Here is a 14,091-nt window from a genome sequence, read left to right as displayed (position 1 = left end):
GTGAAATAAGTAACGATTAAAAATCAAAATGAAAAAAATACTACATACTTTTTCCCCAGTTAAAAAATATTAGATTAATTTTTGCACAACATAAACAAAAAATAATAATAATAACTTTTCTTTTTCAATAAATAATTAAAAGTGATTATGAGGAGATTTTTGTTCTTGGACGTCATTAGACAAACCAGCGCGGGCATCCCTATTAAAACGCCTTGCGAGCGTGATGACATCATCATTTTTGTCAGTGTGTGAGTGGTCTCGTGGCGCTGATGTCACGGTGTGTGCTGGTAACCATAGCAGCATGCAAGCCGCCGCCGCCGCCCCTCGCGAGGAAGGAAGCATGCGGAGGGAACGCCGTGCGGCCGTCGTTGGTATTACCCAATTCCTTTCATGCATGCTGGTGTATTAGCCCCGCCCCCCCAGCACAAACAAGACGAGTCCCTACCCAATCGGCTTTACTCTTTTCGCCTGCCGCCTCCTGCAACAGGTCAACAGCACACTTAGCGCAACACGTGCTGTGCCACCGTGCGTGTGTGTGTGTGTGTGTGTGTGTGTGTGTGTGTTTGCGTGCGTGTGAGGAAGATGAGTGTGGTGTTGAAGATGCGTCTTACGTAGTTGTCACGTGCAGACCAGGTGGGGTAGAGCTGCATGTGCAGTTGTCTCTCCTTGCGTGCCAACTCGTAGTACTTGGCCTGCTCCTCACGCGTCAGCGCGTGCCACTACACACGCACACACACACAATGACGGGCATCAAACATGGCAATCACCATCACCATGACGACCACACATGCAGACCAAGGGAAAGGACTATAGGGCTGTTGTTTGAAATGACAGAAGAAACATTACTGTTTAAAAAAAAACCCACATACATACACGTAAATGATGTCATCGCAAATATTAGTGCGTGCGCGTACGTACCCTTCGTCCGAGTATCTGGTTGATGGCGGCGCTCTCCTTGAGCGTGCACTCGGCGATGACTTTGGCCCTCATCTCCTTCATGTAGAGCATAAAGGCGTTGAGTGGCTTTTTGATGACAGGCTTCTTGGGCTCCTTTTCCCGTTTGGCCTCCACGTGTGGTTTCCTGCGCGGCGCAGAAGAAGATGGAGACTTGTGTGTTGTTTTCTTGTCTACCGTTGTGGCGTTGAAGAGCCGCAACGCGATTTCACAGCCGTTTGATTGCTAGCAAGCCGCACCACGCGAGAACCACCCAAAAGATTCGCGCTAATCTTTACTTAGGAATGAGGCAACGGCGAAAGGAAGAAAACGGCAATTTGTGATGCAGATTTTGTTAAAGGCAAGATGTTTAGCCACGATGCTAATGCTAACAACATGTGGAAGTGCTCTTGCTGGTCTGTGAACATAAGTGTGGTCGCCAAACCAAGGACAGAGATGCAGAGTATGACTTCTGAAAATGTTTACTTCAGTTCAAATGTGGCACTCTGAACAATTATGTTGGCACTGGTGCTCACGCTGAAGCCATTCTTAAATATGTTTTTAAGTGAAGGCAGATTAAAAAAAATACAATTACCAAGTACAAATTCAGCTTTGAGTTTGTTAGCACTTACGCATACATGCCTCTGTCGTAATGCTCGTGCTCCTGCTTGCCCGAAGGGGGCACGATGGCAGGGTGCGGGATGCCCGTGGGGTGCATGCCGGATGGGCCTAGCATCAGTGAGTGAGAGAACCTGACCACAAAAAAATAAAATAAAAAAACAATCATCAAAATAAAAAATAATAACAATACCGATAATAACAATCATAATGGAAGCCAAAGACCAACTGAGCCAAGTAGCGTGACACAAGAAGGTAAACAACAAACAACAGAAGACAACATGTATCATTTGCTGTTCAAACAACAAACAACAGAGGACAACATGTATCATTTGCCGTCCAAACAACATCTAGTTCCGCTTTCGGTTCATTTTGGCCACTTTTATTTTTCCAGTGGAGACGGAACCAAGATGTTTGAAGGGAATATGCTGTATCTCCACTAGAGGGGGCGCTAGCCAAAGTTTGTCACTTTGGAGTTTGTACAGAGAGCGAGGCAACCACAATGAAGCAGTGGACACGTTATACAAAATAAAAATAAAACTGCATAAGTTACTCACTCGAAGATTGAAGTTAATACAATTTACAAATGATTGAGGAACTGCACAAATCAATTATTCATGAACGCATAACACAAAGGAAAGTAAATATTCTTTTAATCTGCATGAGCTAAAAAAAAAAAAAAAAAGACAACACAAAATCAGTAGATGACAATAATTGTTTTAAGCTGCATGAGGTGGCAAATCAGACTACCAAAATGAAAAATTAAATAAATTATTATTTTTTTAATAATTCAGCTTGCTTTTAATTAAGCGCACAAGCAACTACAATTTGTCCCAACAAAATCATGAAGGACACGTTAACATCAGCGCGACCATTTTCACTATCTCGTGTTGGCGCATCAAAAGTGCACTGACTGGATTAAAGGAGGAATTTTCAGATTGAAATCTGTTTTTATTTTAGAGGCTTTGACTTGTAATGAACCCTCGAGTCATCTGGCCTCATGCAGATCTAAAACAAAAACAGCACACAGAGGCGACGCTTGCGACAAATAAAGCGCCTTGGCGCCACATTGGGCTTTCTTTAAAAAGTGAAAGCGAAATGAAATGACTATCAAAGCGTACACGGATGCACTTCAGCGGATGAGCGGTGACATGCATTTTCTTTGGAGGGGGGAGGGGGCGGTGGGATATATATATTTTTGTCTTGTAGCAGGCGGCGGGCGCAGCGGAGCTGGCTACCTGCCGCAGTACCTGGTGTAGGACGAGGCGGCAGGAAGATTGGAGGGGAAGGACTGTCGGAAGCCGCACGATGACAGAACGGCGGGGTACACCGTCTGCTTCTGCCTACCACAGCACAGCACAACCACAACACAAAGTCGCTTCACTGACAGGACGTATGCTACTTGACACGCCCTTAACGTCTAAGGAAAAAGTCAATTTAAAGTAGCCAATGCATAAAATAGTCAAGAAACAATTTCAAAAGTAACAAAACAAACCAAAAAAAAGAAAATACTCAATAAGATCATTTTCCAAAAAAAAAAAAAGAAATTAGAAATAAATCATAACACAACGGATAAAATAGTCAATAAAATGAAAAAGTAAAAAATAAAAATAAAAATTAACAATGTTACAACATTGTGTGCGAGTACTCGACTGGACTGCCAGTAGTCCAGACCCGTCTCACCAGCACACAGCTTCAATATTGAGTACCGAATACCAATACCTCAAGTACTTTTGATATATCATCTTTTTTTTTTCATACTGCGCGTGGTAAGGGGTTAAAAAAAAAAAAGTATCCAAGGAACAAATCGCATGTTTGAAAGAATCTTCGGGAGAATCTAATTGGAAGCGGTGAAGCAGAGAGAGCCTCTGCAGGAGGATCCGTCGGGGGTCACCGTTGACAGCCGCGTGTCACACCACAGCGGGATGAGATGCTGGCCCGAGAGCCTTTGATGTCGTGGGCTCCTCCCCTCTTTAACAAATCTTTTTTTCAACAAATGCACTCGCGCGTAACGTCACACACCACCAAGCTAATGACAACAGTCTACGTTAAAAGTTTGGGACGGACTAACCCGCTTACGAGTCGAAGCAAAAACTTGGCTTTCAGTTTCTTGTTTGCGTGCCAAGTAAAGCTTCAAGACCGGTTTATATAAACATAAGGAACTATTTAATAAATGCAATGTCCTATGCAAATAAATGATGAAACAAACTCCCCAAAATATATTTAAGTTGAAATCGTTAAAAAATAGCACCAAAAATAACTAAATAAATAAAACGCATGTGCTAAAAGTCCAATCTTGGTTGGAGTAACTTGCCTATGTGAATATATACAAAAAAATAATAATAATAAAATTAAAAGTGCATTAAAAATATCTAAAATGAAAGAATAACTAATATATATAAATGAAAAAAATTGTATGCTATCAGCTGGACAAAATTGTTTCATTGATCAACAAAATATTAATTAAATAAATAATTACATATTCAGCTGGACAAACATTGCTTCCCTGTGTAGGTTAACGTGTTCATGCACATGCTAAATGTTGTGTTGTATTCAATAAGTAGCATTCTCTGTTCTGATGTGTTCTTCCAAGAAGACACCACGCTAAAACCAAGAAGCTAATCCGGGCTAATCTGCCAAACATCGGGGAGTACACGAGCGTCCAAGATAATTGTCGCAAAACAATATTTCCGCTGATCCGTTGCCTTCAATAAAAAACAACATCATACAAGGGGCCTGAACCAGCAGATCATCCGGATTAAGGCAGACGAGCCCGAAGGAATTCCTCAGTGAAGACTTCTTGTCCGAAAAAGATAAAATTGTTTCCAATCGGAAATATCTTCGGACAAAGACTTCATTGGAAAGCATGCGTGACATTTGACGGAATCCCTGAACTGCGCCCGTTGAAATTAATCCACAAATCAACAGGGAATTGATTGACATTCAAGAGAATTTGGGAAATGAAATCAAGAAAACAAAAAGTCATCTCAAATATATGGTAATAGAAGACAAGTACCAATAAAAATATCGAGTAAATAACTCAAAGTCAAAGAGTAAATACACAAAATGTGAATCTACAAACTGTTTTTATACAGACAGAAGAAAAAAAGTTACATTAAAAATTTAAAAATATCTATAAATCAAGCAGGATCTACAAATGAATTCATATGTATCCAATATGGCTAAAAGGTACAACAAGGTCCACCTAGCAAGTTTTTCGCTAATCTCCTAACACACTTCCTTTCCCCCGGCGAACACGTTTCATGAATCTAAGGTCGGATGAGCACGCGTCTACTTTTCTTCGGTCATGCCATGATTTCGAAGCTACGAATGGTGTTTCACGTGTCTGCTAAATGTATCGCTGTGGAAGCAACATATTCATGTCTACCTCCCAAAAAACGTGTTTCGGTGTATGCTAAACGTCCAGTTTGAGTTTGACGAGTATTTTTGACTGAAACGTCCGAGTGCAGGATGAGATCACATCACATCACATCCAAAGCGGCATAAATAAGAGCTATTACACTTTGTACAAGGTCACCGCAAGTTCACAGAGGAGGCACTCACATAGGTGGTCTGCGTTGTAATGTGTGTGTGTGTGTGTACATGACACTCACCACCCCATAGAGGGTGAGATCTGTCCAACACCGCCTGAAGGGAGAGGGTAGTATCCTGAAAGGTCCTGGGATTGGTGCCTGTGAACACCTACAGGCGCACGCAAGCACACACACACACACACACACTTATGACAACTACACTCGTACTTGTATCTTTTAGGCACATCATCAGGTCAGTTCAGGGGCCTCCATTAGGGCAATTAGCGCTATTAGCAGTGTGGGAACCTCATATTAAGTGCACGTAAAGATACACAAAGGTCATACAATGACATGGTGTGTATTTGTGTGTGTGTGTGTGTGTGTGTGTGTGTGTGTGTGTGTGTGTGTGTGTGTGTGAGAGCTTTCCACCTTGGCCAACTGTAGCTTTAAAATGCACCAGCAACCACTCCATAAAGTCGAATTGTGCGACTGACAATAGATACATTGGACTCCACAACCATAGGTGGCGCTATGCCTACTTTCAGCCTCTTGCGCAATAGCCCAGAAGAAGGATAGCTCTCCTTTTGTGTATGCATGTTTGAAGGGATATTGGAAGAAATGAATTTGTTTGGTTGGGAAAAGTGCCAAATCACGGAAGAGACGTTAAAAGTGCGTCATCATTTTAAACACAGATTTTAAAAATGGCGTGAAAAAATAACCTACACAGCTATGGCAGTGTAGGCTGTTTACTTCTTCTTCTTGTTCACACAGTAGAATAATGTTGGGTGTGATCGAAGGAAGTCATTTGTCAACAGGCAGCAGCTAGCTTTTAGGCAGGCCCAATTGTGTTTGCTAACCAGTGTTTGCTGCGAAGGAATGCCTCAGGATGACTGTAATCTGGACCTCGCTCCTTTCGGGACCCCGAGAGCGAAAGAGAGGCAATAAATCGGTCACGGTAGGTTGAGTCAGTCGTCGCCCGTTTAGTGTTGTGCTTTGTTTAAAAAAAAACACAAATTATATATGTAGCAGCACTAAAAAGATACATTGATTTCTTTCAACGAGCGACTTTACTGTTGGTCAACAAGGATGACATCACTGATGATGTAACCACACGCCTGGACAATGTGGCGAATGATATGGGGGGGTGAGATAACTTTGCGTCTGCTCGTGTTGATTGACAACGATCCCGAGATGGTGTGAGAAACGTCGGACGTTGCATCCAGGTGTGAGCGCTGTGTGTGTTTTGGTGCGTGTGCAGGTGTCTCAGTCTGTCATTAAGAGCTGAGTCACTATGCTAGCGTCATTGACGTGTGTGTGTGTGTGTGTTCTTTAGTAAGTGTGCTTGTACAGGAAAAAAAAGAGGGGAATTCCAGACACACAAGGCGGCCGATTGCCCGAGGTGCATTAGTTTGATGTGCCACACACGTCTTTTAAAAATATGAATCTCATTTCTTCGTCAGCATTTTGGCAAGAAATGTACACAAAATTCAACGAAAAGGTAAAACCGAAATGATGCTTTTCCAAGGAAATGCAGTCATAGGATGCTTTTTTGCTACAATGGGGAGGAGGACATAAATTTGGTCATAACACACAAAAAGTTTGGGAGGCCAATGAGCTTTGAGTGCCACTGAGTGGCATCAGCAGGTTAATACAGGGGGTACTGGAGGAGTCACAGAAAGGCAAGGAAGTGGACCAGCACGGAAACTTTCATGGATCAAACAGCTGTTGTGACTATGCGAGTGTATGTGTTCATACCAGTCTTCTGACTCATGTCGGTGGGCAGGTGCGGCGGGCTGCCGCCGAAGTGCTCGTTGCCGTAAGGCAGCAGCGACGTAATCGGGTGCATGCCGTGGGGCTGCTGCACAACAGACACTTTGTTGGACTGCAACGACACAAGGAGGGACAAAAAAATATCCAATCATTAAAATATGAATGCTAAAACCCCCCCCAAAAAACAAAATAAAAAACAATCGAGTGGGAAAAGGATTTGATGAGTGGTTGAAACAGGCATAGAAAAAAAAATCAAAGTATTATGACAAAATAATATATGAATGTAAAAAAATGTATAAAACATAGAGTTCCGATCATGAATAATACAAATTCATATCATTAAAAAAAACCTTCGTGGCCATTTACGGCAGTATTTAGCATTAGCGTGGCGTAACCGCACTTCTAAACAACCGATTTGTGTTGCCGCGTCGCCACGAAAAATCCTAAAAGCGTGCTGGCGGGCTAACTTTAGCGCACACGGCGCACATCTGTCACTGCGGCTTCTTTTCACGTGCTGAGCTCGTTTCGCCGAAGAAAAAGGAGTAGGGAGAGAGGAAAAAAAAAAAAGCGCGTCCTGCCCGTGCGTCCGCGTTTCCTCGCCGTAATTAGCCACCCTTGAAGTGGCTTCGAGAGCGCCTTCCGCCTTTTCCGAGCGCGCTCGAGGGGGAGGCACTCGTCCCAACCCCGTCATTATCAGACCGCTCTGTAGTTAAGCGAGGAGGATAAATCCCCCACTCCTCACCTCGCACACACAGACACTCACACAACGTACACGTTCCGCACGCACTTAGCGCGGCTCAAGCAAGTGTGCACACGTACGATGCTCGCAGAACACACACAATGAACTTTATTCACGCAATTGCGGTGATATATTTAAAGAACTGAGAGCTTTTCTCACAATATCGAGTAACAAAATGAATCGGGTCTGTAAAAGAGGGAGTGACTCACACGGCCAAGTCATTACGAAGTCTCCGTTCATAACCTTCAAGTTTCGACCAGTTTCTGGGGCCGAAATCGAGCAAGTCGAGTCATTGCTTCAATCTTGCTCAATCACGACAAATTTAATGGTGCCAGCACTTGCGAGTGACCAGACTGACCCGTCATTCAGATTTTACAATTGTACAGGAGCGCTTAGCAGCGAACTACCCGTCAAGGAGCAGAGAGTGAATTCTTCAAAAAGTCGATTTCAAACTTTTTGTTGCTATTGCCAGGTGAAGTTTACTGTTCAACATAAAACCAAGAGAATTACACGGTGTGTTTTCAAACCAGCCACACACTGTTACCTTACGAGAGCCTGCTAGCTTAATGCTAACACACAATGCAAAACGCCAATGGACGGGCTCATGAAACTGGCATCGATGTTGGTGTTTCAACAATGGATCACTGAACACACAAAAAATAAATCGATAGATGGAGACAGACAGTTGAAATACTCACAGGCATAGATTCCTTATCCTCTGCGAAAATCGACCAATATTACTGCGGCTTTCTGAGCAGTCGTGATCGTTTACTTCATGTTAATATGCATACATGGTGTATACTGCCCCTTGATGGCCAGACAAATCAGTCCAGAATTGTGACCAGTAGAGTGCAGAAAAAAACAGCACCAAATACTCGAAGCTAACGAGTTCGATTTTTTTTTTTTCAATGTAAGGCGATTTTAGCATTTTTTTTTTTTAATTCAGGCGACAAAACGCAGGGGCACCCACTTTCTTTCAATTATTAATGTAATTCCTTTCTAAAAGGTGAGATTAAAGACACTCGGGCCAGTGGAGGACCAAAGAGACGAGTGTTTCAATTTCCGCTTTTAATGGAATAAAAAGACAACTAAAGAATACATTAGTAGCGTGCGCGTGTGCTCTTTAGCATGTATTTTAGCATGTGTGTGTCGCGTCGATATAAACAAGTGTGATGCGAGCTGTCATGAAGTGTCACGCCGAGAGCGGAGGAGTGCACATAAAACACTCGCGACAATACCAACACGACTCAAAAAGGCCTTTCAAGTACACACACGCACGCAACACAAACACGCGTATGCATTTAGCTTACATACTTGAACCAATTGATCAAGTAATTGCTCCTTTGAAGTCAATCTTTGATGTCATCTGCAAACAGGCAATTATTCGCCCATTTCCTGTTACACATTTTGTTTGATTTTTTAAAAAAAAAAGGAGTGTATACTTTTGCTAGCATGCTCATAAAGCATTATAAATTGTCAAAAGATACATCTCGTTATAGAAATTGCATCCACATTAATGGGCTTTTGAGAGGAGAGACATGGAAAAAAAAATAAGTTCTGTGTGCTATGCATGCCATTTACTTGCTGGCAGTAGGCCAGCCACAAGAGGGCGCCAGTGATGTGTATCTGTGACTAGTATCGGTAGGCTTTCGAAACAATCGATACATTGAAATAAGGTTGGTATGGGCCCGATGTGGATATCTGCTATCAGTAATTAGTCTAAAAGTTCAAAATATCAGTTTAATGCTAGCTTTGTAAACATAGCGTTCGCGTGTCGCTCAAGTACAACAACAAACCAGAGAGACCCCACCCCCGCTGCTCCCCTTTCCAAATCTGGAAGTCATTGCCTTCTCCAAATGAGAGCCTTGGTTGACATCAAAAGCCGGACTGCCGTAACAGTGTAGCCGTGTTTAAAAAAAGCAACACCCCCCTCACCACAGACCCACAAAACCAACCCCACCAAAAAAAAAAAAAAAAGCCCACACCCCCAAAAAACCTCGTGCAGTTTTCGCTTCAAAAGACTTTGTGCCACAGAGACCCCACAAAATGGGCACATCAGAATCCCAACGGAAGACTTTAATACGGAACCCAGTGAGATGAAACGGTGCCACTTTCACACTGAGACAATCAAATTATTCGATGACACAAGACGGATTTTTGTGTGTCAGCCATCAAACTTCACAAGCAGTATATCCCGAAATGTGACAAAGGGGGAATTGAGTGAATAAGGCGGCCTTAAATGTGACAATTGCTTTCAGCACAACAGGGTGGCGAGAAAATGAATGGCTGGAAAAATTGAATGCTAATGACTTTTTTAGGGAGGGATTGTTTTTTTTTCTCCCTCTGCAAAAATCCCGGACCGTGTTTACGATGCTGCCTCATGATCGAGATGACTGAGCAGTCACTCAGAGTGAAAGTAGTCATTCCTAATACCAGATTCTTAAATGCCACCACACATCCAGAGCACCCCCCTCGCAAAAAAAAAAAAACTGACAAGTTCCGAGAGTGCCTTTGTCTTTTTATTGCTCCGAAATGCCGCAAGTACACAAACTGTCAACGTGGCCCTTTAAACCATTCATGTGTGGCACAGCAATCACTCTCGAATGCGCGCCGTGTCTATTTTTCCACGAACAGCATGGGTCCACGGTAAAACTGCTGTAGAATAAAATATTTTTAAAATAGATTCGACAATGTCATTAGTTTTTTTTTTTTTTAATCAAGTAAAATTTTGTAACGTCTGGTAATGATGCTGATCATTTGAATCGGCTGCAGTGGAAGTAGGAGACGTCGAAAAACAGGCTGGAAGGGGATCTCGAGGACCCGACTCGGGCACTCGTGGGACTCTATGAGAGCACGTCGATTATGACGGTTCTGAACAAAGCGCTGAACTTTTCATTTGAGCGGAATTGATTCATGGCCTGGGATTTTCTTTAAGCTGAATATTGGCTATAATTATGCCATTTCCAGCGACGCTAGCGTAGCTTAGCGCGAGACGTCGTGTTCGGGATTACTGCACGTACAAATTCAGGTTACGTCGCCACCGTCGCAATTAAACTTCATTGGACGACAACAAGCGGCGATGAAAGAAGAAGCAAACCAGAGTAGAAGACGCCACATTGCATACTGAAGGGACGTAAGCGGGATCAGAATTGCAAAAAAACTCGCCTGACTCCAAACACCTGGAAAAACATCGACTGCCATCGCCTCCCGTTGCCCAAAGTGGTTTTGGCGTGCGGCCTCAACGGGGAATTTGATGCCCCCACCTCCCGCTCCCTCCGATGGATCCCGTTTGCTCGCAGCTGTTCTGAAATATGACTTTAATTTAGTATTTGGGTCCTTGCAAAAAAAAAAAAAAAAAGGCTTTCTTTTGGCCCATCACTGCAGTTGGGCTGATTCGAATTAAAGCTCAGAAATGTTTTTTTCATGTCTCGGATCAAGCAAACGGCGAGAGGAGATGAAACGGGATTAGAGGGCAGACGAGAGATTGACGAAAACAATTAGCTACGAAGTCCCCGCGCCTCCGAATTGTTAATTGTTTGTAACTGAGGGCCTTCCTCTGACCCAAAGGCGGGAGGGGAGAAGGCGGCGGTGGATTTCCTCAGCCCGTCCAGATCGCGTTACACAGGCCCGGAGGCTCTGATGTGGCTTCAGACAGCAAGCGCAAAACCAAAAGCCCGCAACCGCGCAGGCCGGCTCGGCGCTGAGCCTCGTCCTGCGGTCGACGACTGAGGAATATTTCTGAAAGCCCGAATGTATTCCAAACTACTTCCAAACTACCCCCCCCCCCCCCGCCCCGCTCCATCCCTGCAGAGATGCTGTGCCGTCTTAATGTTGGCGGCGAACTGGTGACAAGTTGTTCTGAAGGGGATAGCACGCAGGATTTAGAAGGTTTTCATTTACGGGCGGAACATCTGGTGCGGGAGCCGAAATCGGTTTTCAGTTCGAAACTGGCTCGAGAAATCATTTTCTGCTTGCATTCTTTTTTTTTTTTTTTTGCGCTTCACTGTGCCATGTAAAAGGTACAGTCACGGATGTTGTGGAATTGAGTTGGGTAACAAGAAATGAAGCGCCACCAAACTCCGTGATGCGTACAGGTGCGAGCTTGAAGGTTTTCAAAAAAAAGAATTTCAGTTTGAAACAGGTTCTAAAAAAATCTCTTTCTGGCCATGTTTAAATTGGGGGTGAAAAAAAACAAGACAGAGCAACTGCCTTTTTGTCTGGTTACCACACGAGGTTCCTTTTACAAAACGGTGAACTAAAACATTGCTTGCTTTCGCTCGTGAGACGAGTTTCAGATTGAAAACCCCCAAAAGTACAAGTCTCCATCTTAGAAGATACTCCTCTGAGTTTGTACGAGAGGTACGCGCACAAAGGGAGTCCGCGGACTAAAGGTGCTAACTTGTAGCGAAAAAAAAAAAAAAAAAAAAGCCCATTAGAACATGTCTGCCTTTTTATCCACGGCATCAATTAAAGGCCTTTCCATTGGCGAGCTCTTGTTCTTTATTAGCGCGCCACCTTCGCGCCTCTCTCATGGAGTTTCTCTTTAATCTCGGGGAAACACTGTTGCCATTGATGCGCCTATTGATCTGATGTTTGCGCCTGACGCTTTTATCACCGCGCAGTCTCAAAAGAAAAGAAAAAAAAACAAAAAACCTTGGGTTTGAGGTGCTAGCGCGTTTCGTCCAATGAGGACTTGAGATGCTTCCGGGTGGTATCAAATTTGTGTCAGCTGGAAAATGCCTTTTCCGGTAGTTATCAGGCGTCTGGATGACGCCTGTTACTTTATCTTAAGTAACGTCCGTTGATGCTAATGTTGATGAATCTGTCTGTTTTAACAAGTTCAAAACTCAAATGGGCCGGCCGGGATCCTCGCGTGTTTCGGCCAACGGCGACGCTAGATGTTTTTCGGACATCGTGAGCAGCAATATACCTTTCCACCAGTCATCAGGCATCTGAATGGACACCTGTTGCTTTGGGTAGTAACGTTTAATTCAATACATTTTTTTTGGTCCAGGATGTCATTCCGTAAACATGAGAATCCAAATGGCCTCCGGACGCATGTTTCAACTGAATATTAAAGCTAAAAATGGATGCGCTGCCATTAAAACCTGCAAGCAACCTGCTGGCCTCGTGTTTTTCCATATAGCGGCGTCCCAGAACCGGACCGCAAGCGTACTGCCCCGAGAAAATTTCCTCCCATCGGCCTACAAACCCTAAAAAAAGTACATTTGATTTCAACCTCTTAGCCAGAGGGCCAAGTTTTCGGCGTGGCACGGCTCCACCGGACTAATCCAAGTGTGACGGCAGAGGGTGAGGGGGGGGGGGAGGGGGGTGAAGCGAGGGCGCTAGCTACCATTCGGCAGACCGCGAGTGGACTTGGCCCAAAACCGTTTAGCGGGCTCGTTGTCGTGTGTTCGACCGCGACGCTGCGTGTCGAAGAGGTCATCTATCAACACTGTCCGCCTGCTGAGTGTATTTATATTTTTGTCCCATACGTGCGCGTTTGTGTGTTTATAAGACATTTGTTTTATTTTAGGCCCCTGGAGAAACACAGCGTCCGACAAGCGCAAGACGTCTTATTTACTTGAGTGTTCCTGTTAGATAGCATAGCGGGGCACTTTTGGGGGTTTGTGTCCAAGCCCGGTCGGGTGGCAGCTTCGGTTCTGCTATCGATCATCTGTAATAATGACGCGGCGGCCGACTTTGGCGTGTAATTACGTTGCCGAAATAGAAGTGGCAGGCTCCGCTGCGAGACCTTTTGGGGACCTTAAAGTGCACATTTTATGACAAAAAAAAAAAAAAAACACGCAAGTCGGTGCTTCTTTCGCTGTCATTCTTCATGGGGTGGAACCAGAACCTCCTCAGGTAAAAACCGTCACTCAATCACATTTATCTTTTCTTTTTTTTTAATTTTTTTTTTACAACCCCCCCCCCCCAAAAAAAAACAAAAAAAAAAAAACAGTGGGTTGTCTTGGCTGGGTGGAAGGATGGATCGATACAAACATCATCCACTAAAAAAATTATTGAAGAGAACATTTGGGGATCTTGGACAATTTCTAGACCTTAGTCTTAGTTTACTCGAAGTACATTTCTTCCAACGCTGGCATGCATCCATCCAACCGTCCATTTCTAGAAACATCTGCTCTTTGCGTCTGCGGCTACAGAAATTGCGTGCTGCTGATTTGGACTGTAAATATGCGGTATTAGCGCGCACAAATAAACACACGCGTTGCATTTTCAGCTGGCGGGCCTAATTGCTACCACCCAGGACGAGCGACTAACCCTCACCCGGCAGCCGATACTCAAATAATCTGAGACAGACGTACGCACCGCATATTTACACATACGAGATACCAAAGTGAATCTGTCTGTGTGTGTGTGTGTGTGTGTGTGTGTGTGTGTGTGTGTGTGTGTTAGCCTTGGCTGCGGACGTCCACTTCTCGCCAGTCCAAAAAACAAACTCGGTGGCCAACCATGAAAACCTAACAATAGCCCCCG

The 14,091-nt window shown here is 44.0% G+C and overlaps 2 protein-coding genes across 14 annotated transcripts in view; one reads left to right on the top strand and one right to left on the bottom strand.

Moving 5' to 3' along the window:
* The window catches only part of cdkn2aipnl (CDKN2A interacting protein N-terminal like), a 29,015-nt gene extending 28,456 nt beyond the window's left edge, over nucleotides 1-559 (top strand). The window contains exon 4 of one of the 2 annotated variants that reach the window (XM_019869569.1): nucleotides 531-559. The gene's annotated coding sequence lies outside the window, so the exon portion shown is untranslated. The remainder of the gene's footprint in view (nucleotides 1-530) is intronic. The other variant, XM_019869570.1, reaches the window with a different exon arrangement.
* The window catches only part of tcf7 (transcription factor 7), a 28,241-nt gene that overhangs the window by 3,845 nt on the left and 10,305 nt on the right, over nucleotides 1-14,091 (bottom strand). For 4 of the 12 annotated variants that reach the window (XM_019869550.1, XM_019869557.1, XM_019869558.1 and 1 more), the window contains exons 4-10: nucleotides 6,840-6,966; nucleotides 5,166-5,253; nucleotides 2,790-2,894; nucleotides 1,566-1,685; nucleotides 919-1,081; nucleotides 612-719; nucleotides 446-478 (exon numbers count right to left, since the gene is read on the bottom strand). In XM_019869550.1, the coding sequence (XP_019725109.1) occupies nucleotides 446-478; nucleotides 612-719; nucleotides 919-1,081; nucleotides 1,566-1,685; nucleotides 2,790-2,894; nucleotides 5,166-5,253; nucleotides 6,840-6,966 (744 nt within the window). The remainder of the gene's footprint in view (nucleotides 1-445; nucleotides 479-611; nucleotides 720-918; nucleotides 1,082-1,565; nucleotides 1,686-2,789; nucleotides 2,895-5,165; nucleotides 5,254-6,839; nucleotides 6,967-14,091) is intronic. The other 8 variants (XM_019869552.1, XM_019869559.1, XM_019869561.1 and 5 more) reach the window with 5 other exon arrangements.

Source organism: Hippocampus comes, unplaced genomic scaffold (genome assembly GCF_001891065.2).
Source record: "Hippocampus comes isolate QL1 unplaced genomic scaffold, H_comes_QL1_v1.1 scaffold109, whole genome shotgun sequence".
NCBI classification, from domain to species: Eukaryota; Metazoa; Chordata; class Actinopteri; order Syngnathiformes; family Syngnathidae; genus Hippocampus; species Hippocampus comes.
The sequence above is the reverse complement of the archived record's forward strand: the minus strand, read 5'-3'. Positions and strand labels throughout refer to the sequence as shown.